The following is a 26,870-nucleotide window of genomic DNA, read 5'->3' on the forward strand; positions in this document are numbered from 1 at the left end:
GATAAAGTTGTGAGATATTCCCATGCAAGATTACAGTATAACCAAAATCTTTTTTTTTTTTTTTTTTTTTTTTTTTTTTTTTTTTTTTTTTTTTTTGGAACGAAAGAACTTAGATTAAATAAAAGTCAAGTTCAAGAGAAATACATCACGGGGGCGGGTCGGGGGGAAGCGGCTCAATGGCCGAAACAAAGTCCAAAGTACATAACCTACTAACAAAAGGAGGGGCAAGATCCCAAATAAAGAAACCATTACAAGAAGTGGTATCCTTTAAAGAGAACTTGGCAAGAGCATCCGCGACTTCATTAGCCGACCTCTTCTCAAACATGAGCTTCAAATGGTGAGAGTTTTCCAAGAGATCCCTACACTCAAGGATAATGTTAGTATACGGACCACAAGGAAGGGCACTACTCAATATGTTATTGACCGCAACAAGACAATCCGAGGCAATAATACACTTATCCAAAGAATGAGCACCGAACCGGAGTCCCTCCCGAATGGCGAGGATCTCACAAACAAGGGGGTTAGGAGCAATCAATCTAGACGACCAACCCTTCACCCAAGACCCAATATCGTTCCTGACAACACACCCAATGCCAGCACAGGAGGAGGAAGGGGAGAAGGCCGCATCCACGTTGACTTTGAACCAACTATGCGGAGGGAGAGCCCAGCTACACGGGTAGCAACAGGCAGAAAATCAAACTAACAACTTTCATAAAAAAAAAAAAAAATCAAACTAACAACTAATCGAATAATCCAAAGCAATCCGAGCTTATATCAACTTATATTATAGAAATACAAACTTGATCTTAATATTTCGTTTACAATCGTCAAATTGAATTAGGGTTTGAGATTTTGGGAAAAAATTAAAACTTACAAATCGAAATAGTTTGTGGCGGCTAAGGCGAGGCAGCGGTCCTGGTGGCTAGTAGCAATTGTTGATGATGGCCCGAAGCGAGCAAGCAGACGAGGTTGGAAAGGATGAATGGAAAAAGAAGCTTAAAAACAAGAGAATTTTTTTATCAATACTATGCACAGTAGAATATCTAATCTAATACTTCTATAACCTGTGATAAAACAATGTCATTCTAGTTTTGTTAAAAGTTTCGGTTTCGTAGGTAAGAAAGTGAGAGGCAGAGAAGAGAAAAGATTTCTTGATATTGATCGTCTAACCCAAGCATACATTATATACAGTTTACAACCCTATATCTCTTCCTCAAATATAGCAACCAAAAGATCCTAACAATATTTACACAATATCTAAATATACACCATATAATATGTTACCATTCAGTTACATATACGATATGTTTATGATACGGTTTCCATACTCCCCCTCAAGTTGGAGCTCCGGGCAAACCGAGACCCAACTTGCCCTGCAAATACTCGAACAATTCTCCTCCTAGCGCCTTAGTAAACAAGTCGGCTACTTGTTCCTTGCTTCGAACGTGCTTTACCATTATCGTACCTTTCACGAGATGTTGTCTGACGAAATGACAATCTATCTCTATGTGCTTTGTCCTATCGTGAAATACTGGATTCTTTGCTATATGAATAGCTGCTTGATTATCACAATATAATTCCATAGGCTTTGTATGAAACACACCAAGCGAAGCTAGAAAGGCCTTAATCCAAATCAATTCACTCGTTGCACCCCCCATGGCACGGTATTCGGCTTCCGCCGTTGATTTCGATACCGTAGCTTGTCTCTTTGCCTTCCACGACACGGGTGATGACCCTAGTGCAACGTAATATCCACTCAAAGATCGTCTAGTCAATGGACATCTTCCATAATCCGAATCACAATAGCCTTGCATCTCCAAGTTCGAACTCCTGCTCAAGGTAATTCCCTTATTCGGATTCATTTTCACGTATCTTACTACCCTCAAGGCCGCGTCCCAATGTTCTTTCCGTGGTTCGCTCACAAATCGTGACAACATATGAACCGAGTACACAAGGTCCGGTCTCGTTATAGTCAAATAGACCAATCTTCCTACCAACCTACGATACTTCATTGCATCCTTTAGCAAGTCACCTGTAGCTAGTTCCAATTGGTGATGTTGCAACATGGGCGTGTTCACTGGTTTCGCCCCACTCATTCCCGCTTCTTCTATGATTCCCAATGCGTATTTTCGTTGGTTCAAGAACAGACCACTCGACCCATGCGCCACTTCGATCCCCAAGAAGTACTTTAGTCGACCCAAGTCTTTGATTCCGAAGTGTTTATCTAATGTCAGCTTAAATTTTCCACTTTCCTCTTTGTTGTTACTTACAATTATCATGTCGTCAACGTAAACTAATACTCCAATAAAAATTTTACCATTGTTGTAAGTAAATAAAGAGTAATCGGCCAAGGATTGAACGAAACCATACCGTGTTAAGAACCCCGTAAGTTTCGCAAACCAGTTGCGAGATGCTTGCTTTAGCCCATAAAGAGACTTTAACAATTTGCAAACTCGATTCTCCCCCTTTCGTTCAAACCCTTGTGGAATGCTCATATATACCTCTTCTTCCAAATCTCCATCTAGGAATGCATTGTTGACGTCAAGTTGTTCAATGCTCCACTGTTTCGCCAATGCCACGGTGAGTAAACAGCGAACACTTGTCATTTTCAACAACGGGCCTGGGCCGCACTTAAACGGAGGAGAAAGAGTCCACAACGTAGGCCCAAGAGGGTTCCACTCTAAAACCAATTGGCTATAGAGGGAGTAGCCCCTTGCCTTATAAAGTGGTAATTCTTCTCCTCTTTTATCAATGTGGGACAACCCTCACATGTGGAACTTTGGGTTTCTTCACACTCCCCCGCACATGTGAGGCCCAATTTTCACACAGACTGGACAAATTCATTCAACTGAGCAACTTTGCTCGTCCAGTACGCAAACATGGCCCAAAGATAACTCGGGCCGGACAAATTCAACTGAGCAATTTTTGCTCGTCCGACTGCAAACTTTGGCCCATGAAAACCCAGGTCTTTAGCCATGGGCTCTGATACCATGAGAAAGTGAGAGGCAGAGAAGAGAAAAGATTTCTTGATATTGATCGTCTAACCCAAGCATACATTATATACAGTTTACAACCCTATATCTCTTCCTCAAATATAGCAACCAAAAGATCCTAACAATATTTACACAATATCTAAATATACACCATATAATATGTTACCATTCAGTTACATATACGATATGTTTATGATACGGTTTCCATAGTAGGAGAATTGTTTTATGGAAGTTGTAACTAGGAAAAATAGGAAAAAAGTTAAGGGAATAAAGGAAATTGGATTTTTGGAAAATAAATTACTCTGTTACATATTAATTCCTCAAAATCTTTCCAAATCCCATATAAAGTGATACGGCCGTTTAGGGTTTTTCCAACATACAATTTGCCTTTCTCATATATTTTCCTTTTGTTTTTCGGTATCAAATAAGTTCATCAGTAAGAAACACAAATAAAATGTCGGATGTAAATCCACGTATCTCTCAAGACATATGGTTCGAAATATTCAAGGAACTTCCCGTAAAAATCTTAGGTAAATGTCGTTGTGTTTGCAAATCATGGCATTCTCTCATTGTTTCCCCTTCTTTTATGACTGCACACCTTAAGCATTACACTCGTAACGATGCCAATTCGGTTATTCTGTACAACGAGACTGTCAAGAGTTCAGAATCCAGAGAATTTGATCAAATTAGTATCTTCCGTGATTTAGATATGTTGAAACAAGGTAATAGACTTCACACCTCAACTTGCCCTTTGATTCTACCTCGAATTTCTTTTGTTGGGTCCGTCAATGGTTTGGTGTGCGTCTCCGAAAGAAATTATTTTGCCCCGAAAGACCATATTTTAATATGGAATCCCATAATTCAGAAATCCATTAAACTTCCGAAGTCCACGTTTAGGGGAAGATATTCGGTGGTGGGGTTCGGCTATGATTGTCATAGGAATGATTATCGGGTGATTAAAATTAGTCATTTGGATGAAAACACGCCATTTGTAGAGGTTTACTCGGTACAGGAACGAACATGGAAGTCAATTTGCGCTAAATATTTAGTTGATAACTCGATCAAACTTGTTTCCTTTTCAAGCTGTTTCTGTAATGGAGTTATTCATTGGCAGATTCTTAATGAAAAAGTGGGGATGAGTTCTTCTAGACGCGTATGCTTGCTTTTGTTTAATGTCACCGAAGAAAGATTTGCAATGACGGAACTGCCCGAAGAAATTGAAAAGAGTAAGTCAATTGTTTTTGGTATATTTGAGTACCACGGTATGTTATCGATGTCCCTTTGCGACTACTTGTTATGGGGTAGTCTAAATACATTAACTAAATGTCAAATCTGGGTGAAACGAGACTACAACGTTGAGACTTCATGGTGCAAATTGTTGAATGTTTGCGACTACACGTTCTTTGGCTATAGCCATAAGGGGCCAATACAGTACTTGGGACCGAACAAGGAATTGATTGGGTTCGTTAAGGAAAGCAATGGGCAGATAGTGTCCTATGATCCTAAGACTTGCCAAATTACGGAACTTGGTCTACGTGTAAGCGAATCTACCAAGTTCAGCGCTTTTTCGGAGAGTCTTGTATTGCTCGACCAAAAGATTGAAGATCTCACCGCCGCTTAACTCAAAAGGTATATCTAAGTTTAAATGACCGGTAGTTTTTATCGTAACGGGTTAAAAAGTTATTTTCGAGAACAAGATTATCTAATCGGCCCTCTATAATGGATGAATTGCTCGTGAGACTTGGATTGGGGTGCACATCATGTAGGACACTTTTACCCTACACTTTGGTGGAATGGTTAAACAATTGGACAACATTAAGATCATGGAAGGAGAAAAGGATTATGCAAAGGAGGCTTAGTGCGTTATTCTAGTACGCAAGTTTTCGTGTTAAAAAGGATAAATTGTGTGATTTTTGTACTCGTTTTGTTTTATTTCTGTTTCCTATGAATTTTCTGGGACCCTACTCGTTGTAGGTCTCTGAGATTTTATCGCTTCTGTTAATAAAACAAAAAAACTACAGACTACTACATTGAACCCGACCACAATTTTTTTTTTTTTTTTTTTATGACGAGGGGGTTGAATCCCCCGGGCCCATGCATTCCCGCACCACCACATGGACCATGTAAACCACCCCCTTCGGGGGCTGCAGACTGCAGTGGCCAAGTGATCATCGCCCCAACTGGTAGTCGAACCCGGGACCTCTCAACTCCTGCATTTCTGCAAGTTTCAAGGTTTAACCCGGCTACCACTGGACTAACACCACTTGGTTACCCGACCACAATTTAGAGTCGTAACAAATTAGCTTCGTAACAAATTAGCTAATAAGAACGAAAAGAACAAACTAAAATCTGAAATTTTGACAGCAAAAACTATAATTCTTCGTATTTATAAGTAAACCATTCTATATTATACGTCCACAACAACCTTGTTCCTTCTCCCTTAAATACTCGGTTGTGCTCACTTAATTCATCCATCATTTCAAAAAAAAATGTCAGACGTAAATCCATGTTTATCTGAAGACATATGGTTCGAAATTCTTAAGAATCTTCTGGTAAAAACCTTAGGCAAATGTCGTTGTGTCTGCAAATCATGGCATTCCCTTATCGTTTCCCTGCTTTTATGACCACCCACCTTTACAACTACACTCAAAACGACACAAATTCCTTGCTTCTCTACCGCGAAATACCTCGTGAAGCTCCAGACCACAAGCAATATATACCTTCTGTATTTCAAATCGGGTTTTATCCCCAATCGAGTATATCACACTTCAATTTTCCCCTTCAAAGCACATTTCCCTTCCAAGCCTTGTTCTTACTTTGTGGGGTCCATCCATGGCTTGTTGTGCCTTTCAGATACCCCTTATCTCGTCCCAGAAAGTCGAATCGTTTTATGGAATCCCTTGCTTCAGAAGTTCATTAAACTTCCTAAGTCGATAACCGCTACCAATGATTTGGTTGGACTAACTTCTGTGTTGGGATTTGCCTATAATAGTAAACGAAATGATCATAGAGTGGTTAAGATCAGTTATAAGCGTGGCAACTACGAGCTTAGCCCGTTGATTGAGGTGTACTCGGTTTGGGAACATACATGGCGAACTATTCCTACGGATTATTTAGTTGATAATTCGATTCATTCGGTCTCCTTTTCACATTGCTTTATAAATGGGGTTATTCACTGGCTCGTATGTTCAGAAGACGAGAAAATTTCTTGCTTTATAAACGACAGAATTGTTCGCTTTGTCAAATAGATTCTTTTATTCGATGTGGTAGAAGAAACTTTTCAAGCGATAGAATTGCCCGAGGCAATTGTAGAATTGCGGTTAGGTAACTTCGGCGTTTGTGAGTATAAATTTAAGTTATCATTGTCCTGGTACGTGAATCGTGTTATATTCGACAATTCATTTTCTGATGTGATTTATCGTGTTTGGGTTAAAGACGACGAATCTTGGTGCATGATATTGAATATTGAACTCGATAATTATACGCATATTGGCCCGATTGAGTACTTGGGGAGGAAATCGAGGAACGGTGAGATATTTGGGTTTATTAGAAAAAGTGATGGAATGTTGATGATGTATGATTTTATGGATAGACAATTTATTGAGTTTGGTTTTCGCCAAGATGAATCTACTAAGTTTGCTGCGTTTACTGATAGTCTCGTATTGCTCGACCAAAACACCGATGCTTACACCAACGATGAACTCAGAAGGTACTTCCAGATAATCTAAATTGAACCAATTTAAATTGTCACCCCGTTGTGTTGATTGATTGGTTCAGTAAATTCGTTTTTATTTCCAATGGAGTTAAAGGCTCTATTCTTCATGTTTGTCCAAAACCGTCCTCGGCTCTGCCTCGCAGTCTCGCTAGAGCTGGCAAAAGCTGATCCGACCCGACACAACCTGAAAATTGGGTGAACTGAAACCAACCCGACCCAACCCGATAACCGATATCAGCCTTAGTTTTTCCAACCTGACCCGTGACCCGATATTTTCTCAACCCGATACATGACCCGATAATGAACTAGCTTAATAGTGGTTTAAATAACACCAAATTGACATTCATCTTATTGGTTTTCACTTAAAATTACAATTAATTCACCTACCCATTATTTAAACATAAAATTACTATCTAAAACAAAATATATAAGATAGAATATATGCTAATAACCTGACCCGACACTAACCCTTTAATGACCCGACCCGACTTGCCACCCTTTAATGACCCGACATAACCCAAACCCGATATGACCCGACCCGCTTTGACCTTAAGGTGATGGTTGTGGCCCAACTATTATAAATATTCCTATTACGCTCCCTCACTCAAATGTCCGTCGGGCTTGAAGAGTGGTTAGTTGTGCACCGACTCCCCTGTACCGTGTGCTGGGTTTCCACTTTGAGTGTGATGGTTGAGGCCCAACTATTATAAATATTTCTATTAAAGGTGATGGTTGAGGCCCAACTATTATAAATATTCCTATTAGACCCGACCCGCAACCGACCTGAGTGACCCGATTGCTACCTCTAAGTCTCGCGAATATATCACTATAGATTTATCACTATGTGTTAAGATTTTTTTTTTTACATGAAGCAATATTTTCTTATATGAAAAAGTTACGCATCGGTTAATTATCATTGTGACGGCGAAATAAATCATACTCCCGTACATTATAAGATCATTTTTAGTTTCGTTGTCATTTTTAATTTGATTACGAGTCTTATACGCAATTATCTTATGCAGGATTGTATACTGAAGATGATGAGAATTTAGAACCCAAACGTCACTTCTTCATTATGTATCAAGTGGGTTATGCGTTGTTCAATCTAGTCATAGGGATGAATTATACTCAAACGTCGCTTCTTCATTGTGTTCCAAGTTTATTATGCGTTCCTCAATCTAGTCACGGGAGTGGATTATATATTTCCTAAGTTGATATATTGGAATTGAATCATTTATGGTTGTACTAGAATGAGTCGCTGATATTGAAAAGGCATTCCATTTCGTATTTTCATTGATGCATACGAATGTTAGTATACATGAATGAGCCAGTTGATCTCCTGTAACGGTAACACCACATGCAATAAATAGGCTACTATTACCAAAGAAATTAATTTTTCTAGAACTTTTTATGTTCAACGAAAAGCCCACATACTTCTTGGAAATAATTATACAGTTAATTATTGGGAACCAAAACGTCCTGCACAGGGCCGTCTGGGAGATTTCGGTGACCCTGTGCGAAATCTCGAAAAGGGGCCTTAACTAATACGACTAGTTATACATATACTTAATTTTTTTTTGAAAGTATATAATTTTTTTACGATAACACAAAAAAAAAAAACTTAAGCTTGGACCTTAACCATTACTAAAATACTCGAAATATTGCTCGAAAAGTGAATTGTAAAACCACAATCGATGAAAAATTATCAAAAAAACAAAAATATTGCTTACTATAAAAAATATCATCGGATAACAGAGGGTATTATTTATTACGGAAAATAATGTAATACTTGTTATGTAAGGCGTATATTATTAGTTTAAGTAGGAGTATATCATCTAGCCTTATTTCCTGTTTCACGTTTTCACTTACGGTGCCTTCCCTGACATTTCGGGACCCTATACGATATTTATAAAATAGGTCCTTATTAGTATTATACTCTATATTTCTATGAAATAATAAATTAAATTTTAAATAGGTACTTCAATTTTTTTTTTAGAAACAACTACCAATATTTTTTTCAAATTGAGTACAAAACAAAATACATATATATTGAATAAATAAAGATTCCATCATTAAATATCATAGTAGAGATGGTAACTGGCAATGTGTCTATGGCCTATAGTACTAAGTGGACACGGGTTCAATCCTTGTTAAAGGCCATTTTATTTCATTTTTACAAATTAAAATTTCAAAAATGTTGCTAATGTGAACCGAACACGAGATGTGCAAGGTAATAATAAGGCATCCATACCAGCTGAGATGCAAGTTTCCCAATGTCAAAATACGCTAAACTTTATATATAAATAAATTAGAGTAGTTGCGAGAATAATTGGGCCTCTTGAAATTGGGGGCCCTGTTCCACCGCACGGGTTGAACACCCCTTGGGCCGGGCCTGGTCCTGCACTTCAATCGATTCAACCAGATACATGCATGCTTAGTAAATACTCCCTCCCATCCAAACCAAAGGTTACATTTGACTTTATTACGCTTGCCGATGCGTGTTTTGCAACGTGAATATCTTTAGTTACACATTATAAAAAATTATAAAAACTTGACATTCTTATAGCATTCATGACGATGAATTAAACAAGATATCGCATGACTATGTTTTCTCTTATACATTACTAATAATATCAAAGATTCTCTACAATTATGAATAGTGTCAAAAAGTCAAATGTAACCTTTGGTCTGGATGGGAGTACACCAACTCCTTCAACTACCTTAAATACTCTGATTTTTATTTGAATTATATTTCACTAGAAACACTATCATCTACAAAAAATGTCAGACGTAAATCCTTGTTTTTCTGAAGATATATGGTTTGAAATCCTTGAGAATCTTCCTGTCAAAACCTTAGGCAAATGTCGTTGTGTTTGCAAATCATGGCATTCCCTTATTGTTTCTCCTTCTTTTATGGGTGCACACCTTAAGCATTACACCCAAAACGATGCCAAATCCTTAATTTTATGTCGACAGATTTCAAAGCGTTCAACAAACGAAAAATTCGAGCAGTGTATTTTCTTTCGTGATGTACATCAGTTAAAACTAGGCAATAGACTTCACATCTCAATTTGCCCTTTCGTTATATACCTCGTAGTTGGTTGTCGTCCGGCTTTTATTTTGTGGGATCCGTTAATGGTTTGTTGTGCATCTCTGATAATGGTCATGTTAGCCCCGGTGACCGTATCTTGATATGGAATCCCTTAATTCAGAAATCCATTAAACTTCCAAAATCCGGATCGGAAGGAGATTCTATGATAGGATTCGGCTATGATGGTCGGAGAAATGATCATCGGGTGGTGAAAATTAGTCTTTGGCCTACAAAAATGGGATATTTGGTAGAAGTTTACTCAGTTCAAGAACGAACATGGAAGACTATTTGCGCTAAATATTTGGTTGATAACTCGATGCATCCGACGTCTGGTTCTCATTGCTTTGTGAATGGAGCTATTCATTGGTGTGCTCGAGACAAATGGATGCTTTTGTTTAATGTGTCGGAAGAAACATTTGCGAAGATGGAATTGCCTGAAGAACTTGTAAACGAGATGTCAAGAAGACACGTATGTGATTTTGGTCTATTCGAGTACAAAGGCAAGTTATCAGTGTCCAATTGCGAAACCATGTCACGTGACCTCAATGTTTCAGCACGTTGTCAAATATGGGTGAAACGTGACTATAATTTGGACAGTTCATGGTACAAAATCTTGTTTGTTGAAATGTTACCCAAGTTTTACAGTATTGGTACATTCGAATACTTGGGAGACAACGAGGAATTAATTGGGTTCGCTAAGGAACGCAGTCGAGAGTTGGTATCCTATGATCACAAGACAAAGCAAATTACAGACCTTGGTCTTTGTGGAATTAGAGATTCAACCAAGTTCAGAGCCTTCTCGGAGAGTCTTACACTGATTGACCAAAAGATTGACGATCTCACTACTGATGAACTCGGAAGGTACATCCAAAGTGGCCTAAAACCACTTTATCCTATTTGCAGATGTTAGTTTCCTTAGCTTATAATTTTACAATGTTTGCTATACATTTGTGTACAGGCCTGTTGATAATACTCCGATGTTTCTTTGGTGATCCGATGTTTGCACTTGGATTGGACTTCATCTTGGATCAGTGACATGCTGTGGAAGCGGATTTTCAAATTTTTGAATATCGTTTTTAGTTCAATTTACTCCTTTTAGACTGGTTTCTATTAAGCTGTTTGATGTGTTGTTGTCTTTGCTTGTGCTATAATTATTATCGTCATTTTGAAATTATATCGGTTTTGTACTAGATTTTGGAGTTTAAATTTTCATTAGAAGTTTTTTGGAATTGCTGATGTTGAGATTTTCTTCTTATATCATATTTTCATTGAAGCGTAATGACATTATTATAGGTATATATTTCTGATTTAAGGAAACCAACACAACTTCACAGCCACTAGCCTTAATTTCAGGGTAATGCTTCATGAGCAACCAGCAAAACTCAGCATCGTCAACACCAAACTGAAGCGAGTCAAGGTATTGGAGTAACATCTTGCCATCAAGCTTAGACTTGCGTACATAAGATTCACTGTCATTGCGGCGGTGAAGGGATATGTATTCATTCCAAATTGAGTGATCAGAGGTCTTGCCTCGATCTCACCAGGCTCGCAAGTTGTCATTTTTTCAGGCGTATGGTGTCACGGTCCGGTACTATGTCTTGGCTCTAATGGCTGGATTTTAACTAGCTCGTGATTTGTTTTGTATTAACTGATTAACTCATTTGGTGTGATCAAGCTGGGTGATCATTTCCATGTCGCTTGCAATTAGATTCGACCTTATCAAGGATCGGTGACATATAGACCTGGCAAAAGTATACCGAACCCGAAAAACCGATCGAAAATACCTGAATCGACACCTGACCGTACATCCGAAAAGTATAACTGAACTTCACCCCGAAACCTGAATCGACCTGAATTGATTCGAAATCGAACCGAATTTGTAATACCCGAAATAGACCCAAGATCGAATAAACCTGAACTGTTTCAATCCGAATTGTTTTAATCTGAACCGATATATACCCGAACCGATTTTAACCCGTATATTGGTGACTGAAATCCAACTTTGAAACCCGAAATGACCCGAATGTACCTAGGCGTCACTTCTAAGGTGTCTTTTAGTACATGAATGTCACCAATTTGACGTCAATGAATAAATATTATATCATAGTTATACAAAAAACCATTATATTGCTTTCTAAAAAAAATTATTTGTATTATATCCAATGTTTTTAATAAAGACTTAATCCCTTGACATCCGATCCGATAATGACCTGACTCGAATCTCATCTGCTCTAATATTGACCCGACCCGAACCTTATTTGCTTCGATATTTACCCGACTCAAATCTGAACCGACCCGAAATATCTACAACCGATTAAAAGTGGAATCTGAATTCAACCCGAGTTGAACCGAACTGAAATCGGAAAAAAAGATAAATTGAAATAACCCGATGCGAAAGAACCCGAACCGAAACTGATCCGATTGACCCGTTTGCCACCTCTAGTGACATATGTGACAGCTGATTTTTGAATATTCGTATGTCATTTATTTCAACTTCTATTTATTTAGTTACTAGTTTGAATGCCCGTGCGTTGCAATGGGGTAATTAACTTATTTATAATACAAAAAAAACATAAGGGTTTAATGTTTACATTCTATGTCTAATGATTTGTTTACATATTATTAAAATATCTCTTTCAAAAAAAAATAAAAGATTAATATATACGTTGGTTAACTCTTATTTAGGGGTCGTTTGGTTGCCACTTAGAAAACATAGGCATTGGAAAATCCCATGATTTTGAACATGATGTGGGAAGTTGCTTACCTACTCCCCCCTTGATCATTGGAAGTTCCTGTGGAATTTAATTCCTACATGAGCAACCAAACACTTTTTCCGAAATTTACATGAATTCCTGTGGAATTTAATTCCTACATGAGCAACCAAACACTTTTCCGAAATTTACATGAATTGGATGAGGGAACTTAATTCCCATGAATTGTATTTTCCTAGGAAAATTAAGTTCATTGATCAACCAAACAACCCCTTATAATCATATAATCACCCCGCCTTATACTAATCTTTCGATGTGGAACAATTCTACTATTTATAAGTAATATATTCACCAAACTTGGATTATTTTTCTGATGTGGGAAAATTCTACTATTTATACGTAGTATATATATCATCAAACCTGCATTGTTTTTCAATGTGGGACAAATAAGATACTCAGAATTACACCATCTTTTTTGTACTTAGTTTGACATTCAATCAGATCCCGAATACCGAATACGGTTAATTGTTACTCATTATATCTAATAGTTATATTTAAATTTAATAATATGATCAAGTACTCTCCATTAATATTTGTTGTTGTTTTTCTTCATTTTTTTTTATCATAATTGAGATACGGAAATTTCCCGTGGTACCCCTTAATTTTGTCAGATTTTCCATGTTACCCCTACTTTTAAGAATCTGCCTATGATATCCTTGAAGTTCCATTTTTTTGCCCATGATACCCCCTAATATAAAGGCAGTTAAATAGACGTTAAGTTTGATGGCGTGACAATAAAATAACAATTAAAAAATAATACCCCCTTTATTGTTTTATTGGTACGGATATCTCTCTCTTTTAAATGAAAATTTAATTAAGTATATCATTATAATATTGGAAATTTCTCATGGTAACCTTGAACTTTGATAGATTACACATGGTACCCCTAATTTTAAGTTTCTACAAATGGTACCCCTGTGCTCACCCTTTTCTTTCCCAGAATACCATTTGACAACTTCCGTCATAACGTCATTATTGCTCTTATGACTTTTGACGCATTTTTCTTTTGTTATCTATTACACAAACACTTCATCATCTAATTCTTAAATCCAAATTTTATTTAATAAACTAACATTTAATACCTAAATAACAAAACACAAATAGCATGTCATGCTCAATTACTCAAGTTACTCATAGAAGTAACGGCGTTATGAAAAAAGTAAACACAAGGGTATTATATGTACAAACTTAAAATTAGGGGTATTATGTGTAATATAACAAAATTCGAGGGTACCATGAAAAATTTCCGTTATAATATTGACCATTTTATCGATCTTTCTCCCACCTAAAAAAAATGTTACAACTTTAAAAATTTAACATTTAATTCAAGATTATGTTTAAAGTCTCTTATATAATAAGTATACTTTGAGAGATTCAATATATTTGGGGTGATACCTAAGTTCCAAGGATAAATCCTATTTATAATCATGGGATCACCCCACCTTATGATAATCTTATGATGTGGGACAATTCAACTATTTATACGTAGTATATATTTATCACACCTACATTATTTTTCAATGTGAGATGAATAACATATTTAAAAGTACACCATATTTTTGAACCTAATTCGACATCCAACCCGATTTAATAATAAGCAAATACTATATTATCTATTAATATTCATACGTTTGTTTTTTATTTTTTTTATCATAATTAAAATATGTGCAAATGATATGAACCTATACTACAATGATAGAATTTTTTTTAACACAAATCTAATTATATTATTTAAACTTAGTATATTTACCACACCTATATTATTTTTCAATGTAGGACATATAAAATCTATAGGTAGAAAATATAATGATATAAACTTTTAAGAGCCCTCCAAGACAATACTTAAGAGACTCAAAAGATTTTGGGTTGATGCCTAAGTTCCAACTATGCCTCCTATTTATAATTATAGAATCACCCACTTTATACTAATCTTTCGATGTGGGACAATTCTACTATTTATATGTAGTATGTTCACCACACCTACTTATTTTTCAATGTGGGACAAAACATACTAAAAAGTGCACAATTTTTCATATTAAGAAGTACACCATCTTTAATATGTGCAAATAATATGAAATTTATACTCTAATGATAGCATTTTTTACCACAAAGCTAATTATATTATTTTCATAATTTTTTTAACGATATTTTTTTTGACAAATGAAATGTAAAAGTTTCATATAAAAATTGGAAATATCACTTGAATATAATTTAGGAAATATACATATTATAATAATTAAAAGATTCTCTACTTTATTTTTTACATCAAAAATTATACTTTCCTAAATTTATTTTTGATGATGTGGACGCTCTCAGATCGCTCGAAAAAACTCTCTTATATATATATATAGATAGATTTGTTTCTATACTTCTTTCAGTCCCTTAGAGAGGATAGTTTCATCCTCTTATTTTTTCTCTTTCTTTCTATTTTTTTGCCACCTCATTCCTTCTTTCATCCACCTCATTTCCCACTATCTACCTCCTCTTCATTTCTACTACATCTTTTTTCCTCCACAATAGAGAGGATCCTCTTATATTAGTTTTCTTATTATTACAAGAGTAGTATAGTCATTATGTAAGAAAAAAACATTACAAAAAAGGAACAATGAGACAGTTATGTGAATAGACGGAAATGGACAATTGGACAGTTATCGGGAATAGGAGGGAGTATTGTTTTAATAATTTACAAATTAATAAAACTAATTTTAAAAAAAGTTTGTGTTGCTAAATTAAATAACATATAATATTCATAAAATAAAATACATCAAATCCATAATACAAAGTAAGATATAAAATTCATAAAACAAAATACATGAAACTTAACATTAAATTGTAATGCATATTTTTAGTTTATGTTCGAGCACTGAAACATAGTCCATATATGTTCGAACAAATATGAATGTACAATAACAATTAAAAGTATATTGAGTCCATAATAAATAAAAATTATAAATTAATGTTACGAAATATCTAGAGATATTATATGGATGTCCATATATTACCGTATCTTTAGGAGATATTCTATTACCATATTACATATGTACTCTCCTACTATATATACCCTTCATATGAATAAAGCTGAATACCTTTTCTGCTCTCTCTATTCTCTCACAACTCTCTTTTATTCATAACACGTTATCAGCACGAGCCTCTAACCCTAATTGATATTTTGTTCACCGAAACGTTTAAGCATGTCGAATTTGAACAAACTTGATTTTGCGGCTTTGGATATCTCTGGAAGTAATTATTCTGAATGGGTGTTAGATGCCGAGATGTATCTTAAGTCTTATGCCCTTGGTGATGCTATTAAAGATGGGAATACAGCATCCGAACAAAATAAGGCCAAAGCCCTAATTTTTCTCCGTCGTCACCTCCATGAGGGACTCAAATATGAATATTTGACTGTGAAAGATCCTTTGATCTTATGGCAAAATCTGAAAGAAAGGTATGACCATCTTACAACAGTAATTCTTCCTAAAGCAAAATTTGACTGGATTCACCTAAGGTTACAGGATTTTAAATCCGTTATTGAGTATAACTCAGCCATGCACAGAATCGCTTCACAGTTAACTTTGTGTGGAGAAAAGATATCTGATGCAGATATGTTGGAAAAAACATATCAGACTTTTCATAGTTCACAATTGCTGCTTTGACAGCAATATCGTCAGAGAGGATTTAAAAAATACTCTGAACTAGTTTCATGCTTATTGGTGGCTGAGCAAAACAATCAAATCCTGTTAAAAAACCACCAGTCCCGTCCTACTGGCACTGATCCATTCCCAGAAGTGAATGCGACAGTCTCTGGTCCATTCCCTATAGTGAATGCGACAAATAAATATTCGGGTCACACTAGAGGTGGTGGCTCTGGACGTGGACGTGGACGAGGACGAAACAATTTTCGTGGTGGTAGAGGTGGAAAATTTAAAAGATCGTATTCTCACCGAAAGGGGGAACCAAAAGATCGTCCACATGAAAAGATAAAGAAAACTGGTGAAAATCCATGTCACCGTTGTGGTAGTACAGGACATTGGATTAATACTTGTCGTACGCCGCAACATCTTGTTGATCTTTACAAGCAGTCTCAGAAAAATAATAAAGGGAAGAATATTGAAGCAAATTTTGCTGCTGAGCATGAAAATTTTGAGACAAATTATGCTGATGGTGATAACAATCTACCTTTCGTATCTGGCAAATTTATGGATTTGGACATCTCAGATTTCATGACCTTTGATCCTAATGGAGAAATTGGCCCTTTGATTGGCAATGGAAGTGTCCCGAAATTGGACTAAATTTATTTGTATTACTTAAGTTATTTATTTTTCGTTCAATTAAACTACTATTCGTTCTTTGTTTTCGGATATTATCAAGCATGAGTGTTAAGTTTATTTAATGGATATTACCAATAATTTTTATTTATAATAATCGAATATCAAATTTTGAATTTAATTACTATGTTACGACTTCTATTTACCAATTAATATGTGTACAAATCGTTACACGCTGCCATGTTTAAATTATTACGGGACACTTTGTTTCACGTACATCATATATACGGAAGCTATCATCTCTTATCCTGCAAGTGAATTGGTAATTTAATGAAAAAAAAAGGAAAGAAAGTGAATGTGTAGCTAGCTGTAATCTATCATTTCTAGTGGACCATACTTTATTATCATCATAGTTTTGGTGTCGTATTGCTTGAGATACTCATTTGCTTACCAGTGGGCTCATGTTGCCATACTTGGCCATATTTATCAATTCTTGTTTCTTCTCACTGGTTCTCTGCTTCATACGTTTTTGAATAGCTGACTATATTTATGTACAAGGCTATAGTTTTAATGTCATAATAAAATTTTCATTATTTGAAGTTTTAACGCATGTATCTTATTACTTGTCATTTATTTTGTGAAGATCATTATGGGAGCTACACATGGAGATGTATGCCTCGCGGATAGTGCGACTACGCACACAATTCTTAAAAATAAGAAATATTTTACTTGTCTTAAAGAGGAAAAGACAAATGTTTGTACAATTGCTGGTAGTACAAAATTAATTGACGGCTCCGGAAGAGCTAATATTTTGTTGCCTAATGGAACAAATATTGAAATACAAGAGGCTTTGTACTCTCCTAAGTCAAAAAGAAATTTGCTGAGTTTTAATGATATCCGTAGAAATGGATTTCATGTTGAGACAGCAAATGAGAATGGGGTTGAATACCTATATATCACACGTTCAAATTTGAACAAGAAAAGTGTGTTGGAAAAACTACAAGCGTTATCTTCTGGCTTGTATTATATGAAAATTTGTGCAGTTGAATCTCATGCACTAGTAAACCAAAAGTTTACAGATAAAAACAAGTTTATTGTTTGGCATGACCGTTTTGGCCATCCCGGATCATTAATGATGCGAAAAATCATTGAAAATTCACGTGGCCATTTATTAGAGAATCAAAAAAATTCTTCAAACTAGTGAATTTTCATGCGCCGCTTGTTCACAAGGCAAATTAATTATTAGGCCATCACCTACAAAGATAGGGAATGAATCCCTTACATTTCTGGAAAGGATACAAGGTGATATTTGTGGACCTATACATCCACCAAGTGGACCATTTCGATACTTTATGGTATTAATTGATGCATCAACTAGATGGTCACACGTATCCTTGTTATCAACTCGCAACCTGGCGTTTGCAAGATTATTAGCTCAATTGATAAGATTAAGAGCTCACTATCCAGATTATCCCATTAAGACTATCCGTTTTGACAACGCTGGTGAATTTAGTTCACAAACTTTTGATGATTATTGTATGTCTATTGGGATAAGTGTTGAACATCCTGTAGCACATGTTCACACTCAAAATGGTCTTGCTGAGTCATTAATAAAACGTATTCAATTAATTGCGAGACCAATGCTTATGAGGTCTAAATTGCCTATTTCGGCATGGGGGCATGCTGTTTTACATGCAGCAGCACTAATTCGCATCAGACCAACGAGTTATCATAAATCATCTCCCCTAAAGTTGGTTTTTGGTCACGAACCAAATGTTTCTCATCTAAGAATTTTTGGTTGTGGTGTATATGTTCCAATTAGTCCACCACAACGTACAAAGATGGGACCCCAAAGAAGGTTGGGAATATATGTTGGGTTCGAATCTCCGTCAATTATTAAATTTTTAGAGCCATCTACAGGAGATTTATTTACGGCCCGTTTTGCTGATTGTCATTTTGATGAATCACTTTTCCCAACGTTAGGGGGAGAAAATAAACAACTGGTAAAAGAGATAAGTTGGCATGAATTATCATTATCTCATTTAGATCCTCGTACTAAAGAATGTGAACTTGAAGTTCAAAGGATAATTCATTTACAACGGTTAGCAAACCAACTGCCAAATGCCTTCACTGATCCAAAAGGAGTGATAAAATCTCATATACCAGCTGTAAATGCTCCAGCTAAAATTAATGTCCCTGAAGGACTTTCAATTACAAATGAGTCTAAAGCACGCATGAAGCGTGGTAGACCTATTGGTTCCAAAGATAAAAATCCTCGAAAACAAAAAGGAGCAAAAGTTGATAATGGCAATGTTGAGGATAAGATAGCTTTTGAAAAGCCCCTTGAAAAGCTTGGAGACATGACTGATAATATTAATCTAGAAGAGATTCAGGTACCTGAAAATAAAAATTGTGAAGAGATCTCGATAAATTATGTCATGTCTAGAAAAACATGGAACCGAAACAAAATCGACGTCGATGATGATGTTTTTGCATTTAATGTAGCGCTTGATATCATGCATGAAAATGAGGATCATGAACCAAAGTCTGTTGATCAGTCAGACGTACGAGAATTGATTGGCCTAAATGGAAAGATGCTATTGAAGCAGAATTAAAATCACTGGCTAAACGAGAAGTGTTTGGGCCAGTTATTCGCACACCCAGTGGAGTAAAGCCAGTAGGCTACAAATGGGTGTTTGTGCGAAAAAGAAATGAAAAAGGCGAGATAGTCAGATATAAGGCTCGTTTAGTTGCACAAGGTTTTTCACAAAGACCTGGTATTGATTATGAAGAGACATATTCTCCTGTAATGGATGCAACTACTTTTCGATATCTGATTAGTCTGGCTATAAGGGAAGGACTTGATTTACGTCTTATGGACGTTGTTACAGCTTATTTATATGGCTCACTTGATAATGATATATACATGAAACTCCCTGAAGGTTTTAAGCTTCCTGACACATTAAAATCAAGTCCAAGAGAGCAATATTCAATCAAGCTAAACAAATCTTTGTATGGTTTGAAACAGTCCGGGCGTATGTGGTATAACCGTCTTAGTGAATATTTGTTAAAAGAAGGTTATAAAAATGACCCTATTTGTCCGTGTCTATTCATAAAGAGGTCAAAACCCGGATTTGTGATTATTGCTGTTTATGTTGATGATCTTAATATTGTTGGAACTTCTGAAGAAATTACAAAAGCCGTTGAATGTTTGAAGAAGGAATTTGAGATGAAAGATTTAGGAAAAACAAAATTTTGTCTTGGTCTGCAAATTGAACATCTTGACAATGGAATTTTGTTACATCAAGGGACCTATATTGATAAAGTGCTAAAACAGTTTAAAATGGATAAAGCACATCCGTTGAATACTCCTATGGTTGTAAGAACACTTGATGTGAAGAATGACCCGTTTCGACCTCGTGAAGCAAATGAGAAAGTTCTTGGTCCTGAAGTACCGTATTTGAGTGCAATTGGAGCTTTGATGTATCTTGCTAGTCATACTCGACCCGACATATCTTTTTCAGTAAATCTCTTAGCAAGATATAGCTCTTCTCCAACTCAAAGGCATTGGAATGGAGTCAAACATTTACTCCGTTATCTTCAAGGTACGTCTGATATGGGTTTATATTATTCTAATAAATGCAAAACAGAGTTAGTTGGTTTTGCGAGATGCGGAGTTATATTTCGACCCACATAATGGTCGTTCGCAAACTGGCTATGTGTTTACATGTGGTAATACTCCTATCTCATGGCGCTCTGTGAAGCAAACTATAGCCGCCACTTCTTCAAATCATGCCGAGTTGTTAGCAATTCATGAAGCTAGTCGAGAATGTGTATGGTTGAGATCAGTTATTCATCATATTGAAGGATCATGCGATCTATCTCCAAGAGATAAATCACCAGCTATTTTACATGAAGATAATACTGCATGCATCGCTCAACTCAAGGCAGGATTCATCAAGGGTGATAGAACGAAGCACATTTTGCCGAAATTCTTTTTTACTCATGATCTTCAAAAAGATGGTGTCATTAGTGTTCAACAAATCCGCTCTAGTGAAAATCTCGCAGACATTTTTACCAAGGCACTTCCGAGCAAGACATTTGAGAAGCTAATCAATCAACTTGGGCTATGTCGTCTCAAGGATGTCAAGCGATGTTTTAATGAGGGGGAGTAAATACGCGTTGCACTCTTTTTCCCTTAGCCATGGTTTTGTCCCACTGGGTTTTCCAGGCAAGGTTTTTAATGAGGCAACACTTAGTGCGTATTACGGAGATTATTGTACTCTTTTTCCTTTATTAGATTTTTGTCCCATAGGGTTTTTCTAGTAGAGGTTTTAACGAGGCATTTTCTCCGATGATGGACATCCAAGGGGGAGTGTTACGAAATATCTAGAGATATTATATGGATGTCCATATATTACCGTATCTTTAGGAGATATTCTATTACCATATTACATATATACTCTCCTACTATATATACCCTTCATATGAATAAAGCTGAATACCTTTTCTGCTCTCTCTATTCTCTCACAACTCTCTTTTATTCATAACAATTAAAATATTATCGATATGGCAAATAAACATTAGCTTGTGGACACAAGGGCCTATGTCTCCTTTCCTCTACTTTCCTCTAAAAGTAGAGGAAGCACCCATCTTCCTCTATACAAGAGGACACCCAATATAGTTCCCACAATAGAGAAGATGTCCTCTTAGAGGAGAGAGAGGGTTAAGAGGAGGCTCAATCCTCTCTATTGTGGGTGCTCTTAACCATGACGAGAAGCCTCAAACCAAATGAGTTTGATGTGGCGGTTGCTCACTTGCTCACCTCATCCCTTAACCATGAGGTCAGGGGTTTGATCCCTACCCATGAGAATGGAGCAAACACTTTGGACAGCCGTTTACCTCTTCATGAGAGCATGGCGGCGAGGGAATTATACACTATTGTCAGCGGTGGACACCCTGATTTACACCCAAAAAAGAAGCCTCGAAGACCGTAGTTTCCTAATCTCATTAGAGTTTCCTATACCACACACTCCTAGTCTTAATATTATTACTATAACATATGGATTACATTCGTAATTTCTAGTTAAAAGTTGGATGAGACAATCAATCTTCATCAGTAACACCAGTCTACTATATATAAGGCGGATTTCGGGGGCTAGAAAAGACACTGAGTCCGGTTGGTTGAGGAAAAATTTGAAAGTTTTTATTTAAATTTCAAATTTTTTTTTCGAGTTTACATTATATCATTTAATTGTTTGTCACGAAGAAATTTTTCGCCACCTCTAACTATAAATCAATAAATCATTGGTCCGCCGACTGCCATTGTGACTAACTATTGGGAAATTGAGTAGCTTGTGCAGGGTCAATTTTTTGGAATTGATTCATTGAATACGGAATAAGATAGAGTTGGCAAACTTGACTCTATCCGAAATCGTATCTGACAGAAACCGGAAATTTAGGAACTTGAAACGGAATCGGGTCGACCTGTTTGCCACTCCACACCCGATACAACCTCATGATCCCCTGTCCGATATTGATTAGATAAATTTGAACCCATGTCATGAGAACCACATCTCATGACTTGACCAACTATTTCTGTTAACATCTACAAAGTCGTCTCATAGTGTAAGACGGTTTTTTCCATAATTTACAAGGGAATATATATTAATTTCCCAAAATCTTTTTAAATCCCATATAAAGTGATACGGCCGTTTAGGGTTTTTCGAACATACAATTTGCCTTTCTCATATATTTTCCTTTTGTTTTTGACTATCAAATTAAGTTCATCGGTAGGAAACACAAGTAAAATGTCGGATGTAAATCTTTATATCTCCCAAGACATATGGTTCGAAATCCTTAAGAATCTTCCTGTAAAAACCTTAGGCAAATATCGTTGTGTATGTAAATCATGGCATTCTCTCATTGTTTCTCCTTCTTTTATGACTGCACACCTTAAGCATTACACTCGAAACGATGCCAATTCCGTAATTCTGTACAACGAGATTGTTAAGAATTCAGAATCCAGAGAATTTGAGCAAATTAGTCTCTTCCGTGATTTAGATATGTTGAAACAAGGTAATATACTTCACACCTCAACTTGCCCTTTGATTCTACCTCGAATTTCTTTTGTTGGGTCCGTCAATGGTTTGGTGTGCGTCTCTGAAAGAAATTACTTTGGCCCGAAAGACCATATTTTAATATGGAATCCCATAATAAAAAAATCCATTAAACTTCCGAAGTCCACGTTTAGAGGCAGATATTCGGTGGTGGGGTTCGGCTATGATTGTAATACGAATGATTATCGGGTGATTAAAATTAGTCATTTGGATGAAAACACGCCATTTGTAGAGGTTTACTCGGTACAGGAACGAACATGGAAGGCAATTTGCGCTAAATATTTAGTTGATAACCCAATCACAATTGTTTCCTTTTCAAGCTGTTTCTGTAATGGTGTTATTCATTGGCATATTGTTAATGAGAAAGTGGGAATGAGTTCTTCTAATCGCGAATGCTTGCTTTTGTTTAATGTCGCGGAAGAAAGGTTTGCAAGGACGAAACTGCCTGAAAAAATTGAAAATAGTAGTGGCTCAGATGATTTCGGTATATTTGAGTACCACGGTATGTTATCGGTCTCTCTTTGCGACTACATGTTGTTCGATAGGAATACTTCAGCTAAATGTCAAATCTGGGTGAAACGGGACTACAACGTTGAGAGTTCATGGTGCAAAATCTTGAATGTTTGTATGTACTATGGCTATACTCATAACGGGCCAGTAGAATACTTGGGACCGAACAAGGAATTGATTGCTTTTGCTAAGGAAAGCACTGGACAGATGGTGTCCTACGATCCTAAGACTTACAAAATTACGGAACTTGGTCTACGTGTAAGCGAAACTACCAAGTTCAGCGCTTTTTCGGAGAGTCTTGCATTGCTCGACCAAAACAACTACAATCTCATTGTCCAAAGTCTCATTGTCGCTTAACTCAAAAGGTATATTTTGAGCACCAAATATTTGTGCTTCGATTCTTAGAAACTTCTGAAATTGAAAATCAACGACCCTGTAGATTCGCTCATGTTGAAATCTATTCCTCATATCTTATTTTCATTGAACTGTGAGAATATGAAACGAGTCGTTGCACTGCTTTTCGTCGTTGTAGGTATACTTTCGTTGCTTTTACATAGCATTTCTAATGTATGTAGACATGTAGTCCCTTCCTATTTCTCTCCCTCACTTTCACACTCTTTAATTAGTCCATACTCCATACCACGACTCAAACCCGACAAGAAACTAACTCGTTTACATGTGACACAAATCCAAACCCGATCCGATCTATTACCAGGTCAATAAGCGATGTTTAAGATTGACTATTAATTACTTCCTCCGTCCTCTCTGTTTTAGGATTGCATTTGATGAACAATTTGGTCATTCACACTCAATTTCATCTACGTGTTATTTAGTAATTGATCCTCTCTTCTTTCCTTGGTCTTTGTGCCAAAACCAAAGGACAACTAGGGCTGTTCATTCAGTGGTCCGGTCCGGTCTGGTCTTTGGTCCGGGCCGAGTGGTTGTTCTAATACGATACGTCCTTGTCAGATAAATTTGAACTTCTTCTTTTTCTTGTTATTCGGACAAAAAAAATTGACTTATATATCAAGCAAAATTATTCGGATGAAAATTAAAATAACTTAAATTAGCAAAAAGTGCAATGGTCTTAATAGTTGCAGACCATGCAAATCGTGCGATAAACACGTTTTCCATTTAGTGAAACTTGTGCGTGTTTGAAGAACCCATGCTATTGCACAATTAAAATTTTGACCTCTGAAAGTTTAAAATGAATTTGACCCGTGCACATTTAAAATGAAAATTTTGACCTGTTTTTACGTACCATTTTGTTAAACTTCTACTGTTCTTTTGGTAAAATTGTCGATCTGAATCAAATCAATCGAATCAACTTAATGGAGCCGAATCAACTTAATGGAGCCGAATCAATCAATCAATCGATTCAATCAATCGAATCGAATCGATTCAATCGAATCAATCGAATCAAATAATAATAAAAAGATTATATTATTAATAATAATAATAATAAATACTCTGTATTATAATAAAAATAATACCAATAATAATAATAAATATTATTATAATATTATTCATTAATAATAATAATATATTAATATAATCTAATAATAATAATCTACTAAGAGATATAAAAAATAAAATATTAATATAATAATAAATAAAGTAATAATAATAATAATAATAATAATAATAATAATATATTAGTAGTATAAATGATAACATTATTAATAATAATAATATAATATATTAATAATAATAACTAAAAAATAAATAATAATAATATAATAATAATAATAACAGGTCTAATATAATAACTTATTAACATAATAATATTAAATATAATAATAATAATAATAAATATATGATTAATAATATTAATAATAAGTATATTAATAAAATAATAAATATTAAATAATAACTTATTAATATAATAATATTAAATATAATAATAATAATAATAATAATAATAAATATGTTATGAATAATATTAATAATAATAAATATATTAATAAAATAATAAATATAATAATAATAATAATAATAATAATAATAAATGTATTAAATATAAATATAATAATATAAACTGATGGGGCATATTCTGCACCGCTAACCAAGTCAACATATTGAGCAAGGTCAAAGATATCCACAGCAAGTCAACACACTTGGACAGCCTAGCCGATGCAGTCCATCGGCCTGTCACTTGGGTCTCGGCCAGGCAACTCGCCAGCCGGGGCACATATCCGCGTACTCATATCCAAGACCCCTCGGTCGGCCTGCCTTAGGTCCATCGGCCGAGGGTAGAACGGTCTTTCCGCCTGCTAGCCACTTGGCCACTACGTGACAAAAGGTGAAAGTCTATAAATACTCCTCAACCCTCATTGAGGAAAGGATCCACAATTTAACCTAAGAATCACTATTCACCTGGTAATATCTTCCTTATCTCTCTACAAGATATACATTTAGCCAAGTAACAACAACTTATCTCCTAAGTTTACTGACTTGAGCGTCGGAGTGAGTTCGCTCGGTTCAAAGCCGAGCCCTCAGTTTGTTCATCGTTTCAGGAGACCGAGAGGAGGATTCAAGCAAGGACATCATTCTACAAGGTACGAGTGGTGACAAATATCTGCTCTGGAATTACACCCGGAACAATTGGCGCCGTCTGTGGGAACAGATACTAGAAGCTAGTCACATTCATTCCCAAACAAAAAAAAACAACACAAAAACCCACCCAAAAAGCTAAGAGGATGTCTAAACAACCAGAGAAGGTGCTGGTGGAAAATGAGTTCTACCAGGATGACACTTTCCACAACACTGAAATCGGGCAGTCCCCCACCGGCCGTATCACCGATACGACGAACGGGATGCCAAAGGAACAAGATACACCGCTGCTCGCCGACCAGGTCACCATCATGGGACATGTGGTGGATGCAGCTAAACTGAAACTACTCCTGGACCTAATTAGTACTACGCCGGCTCACACTGTCACACCGACAAGAGCGGGGGCACCCGTCCAGGAGACCAGGGCTGAAAATGTGACTCTGAGAAACTTGAACGAAGCCTTGGAGGAAGCTGATAAAGTCAAGACGCCGGGGGAGCCCAGAGTGCCAGTGGTAGACCTGAGCCCTTCCCGCACTCATGGGAGGACAGCGTCACCGCGGCACCAACGAGGCCTTCCCCAAAGAAGCCAGAGGAGTTCGACTCAACAGAGCCGGAGAAGAAGCCCGAGTCGGAGAAGGAGCCCTTCCCGCTACGAGGAGAGGAGCCGGACTAGGAATGCGAGGAGCCGATCGCCGCGTGTCATTCGACACGTGGTCAGACAGCCCCTCAGTGCCTATGTCCTTGAAACCGTCGTGCCAACTAAGCTGAAGTTGCCGGCGTTCACATACAAAGGGGATAGCGACCCCACCGACCATGCCGAGACCTTTGAGTCGTACATGTCGGTGTGGGAGCA

General features: G+C 36.4%; 4 protein-coding genes across 4 annotated transcripts; all 4 read left to right on the forward strand.

Moving 5' to 3' along the window:
• The first annotated feature begins 3,447 nt into the window (after positions 1 to 3,447).
• LOC141627328 (F-box/kelch-repeat protein At3g06240-like) lies at positions 3,448 to 4,614 on the forward strand. Its single transcript, XM_074440648.1, has one exon. The coding sequence runs from the start codon at positions 3,448 to 3,450 to the stop codon at positions 4,612 to 4,614; it is 1,167 nt and encodes a 388-aa protein (XP_074296749.1).
• Positions 4,615 to 15,761: 11,147 nt separating this feature from the next.
• Positions 15,762 to 16,859, forward strand: LOC141627338 (uncharacterized). The gene is made up of 2 exons (XM_074440653.1): positions 15,762 to 16,034; positions 16,227 to 16,859. The coding sequence occupies exons 1-2, from the start codon at positions 15,762 to 15,764 to the stop codon at positions 16,857 to 16,859; spliced, it is 906 nt and encodes a 301-aa protein (XP_074296754.1).
• Positions 16,860 to 17,484: 625 nt separating this feature from the next.
• On the forward strand, positions 17,485 to 18,036 carry LOC141627346 (uncharacterized). The gene has a single exon (XM_074440660.1). The coding sequence runs from the start codon at positions 17,485 to 17,487 to the stop codon at positions 18,034 to 18,036; it is 552 nt and encodes a 183-aa protein (XP_074296761.1).
• A 4,609-nt stretch (positions 18,037 to 22,645) lies between these two features.
• On the forward strand, positions 22,646 to 23,821 carry LOC141627359 (F-box/kelch-repeat protein At3g06240-like). Its single transcript, XM_074440671.1, has one exon. The coding sequence runs from the start codon at positions 22,646 to 22,648 to the stop codon at positions 23,819 to 23,821; it is 1,176 nt and encodes a 391-aa protein (XP_074296772.1).
• Positions 23,822 to 26,870: the final 3,049 nt, after the last annotated feature.

This window comes from Silene latifolia, chromosome 2, assembly GCF_048544455.1.
Source record: "Silene latifolia isolate original U9 population chromosome 2, ASM4854445v1, whole genome shotgun sequence".
In the NCBI taxonomy this organism is placed as follows: Eukaryota; Viridiplantae; Streptophyta; class Magnoliopsida; order Caryophyllales; family Caryophyllaceae; genus Silene; species Silene latifolia.

Coding starts and splice junctions, on each gene's coding strand:
- LOC141627328 (XM_074440648.1), top strand. CDS start 3,448: ATGTCGGATGTAAATCCACGTATCTCTCAAGACATATGGTTCGAAATA.
- LOC141627338 (XM_074440653.1), top strand. CDS start 15,762: ATGTCGAATTTGAACAAACTTGATTTTGCGGCTTTGGATATCTCTGGA. Junction 16,035..16,226: donor GGTATGACCATCTTACAACA/GTAATTCTTCCT, acceptor CTGCTTTGACAG/CAATATCGTCAGAGAGGATT.
- LOC141627346 (XM_074440660.1), top strand. CDS start 17,485: ATGGGAGCTACACATGGAGATGTATGCCTCGCGGATAGTGCGACTACG.
- LOC141627359 (XM_074440671.1), top strand. CDS start 22,646: ATGTCGGATGTAAATCTTTATATCTCCCAAGACATATGGTTCGAAATC.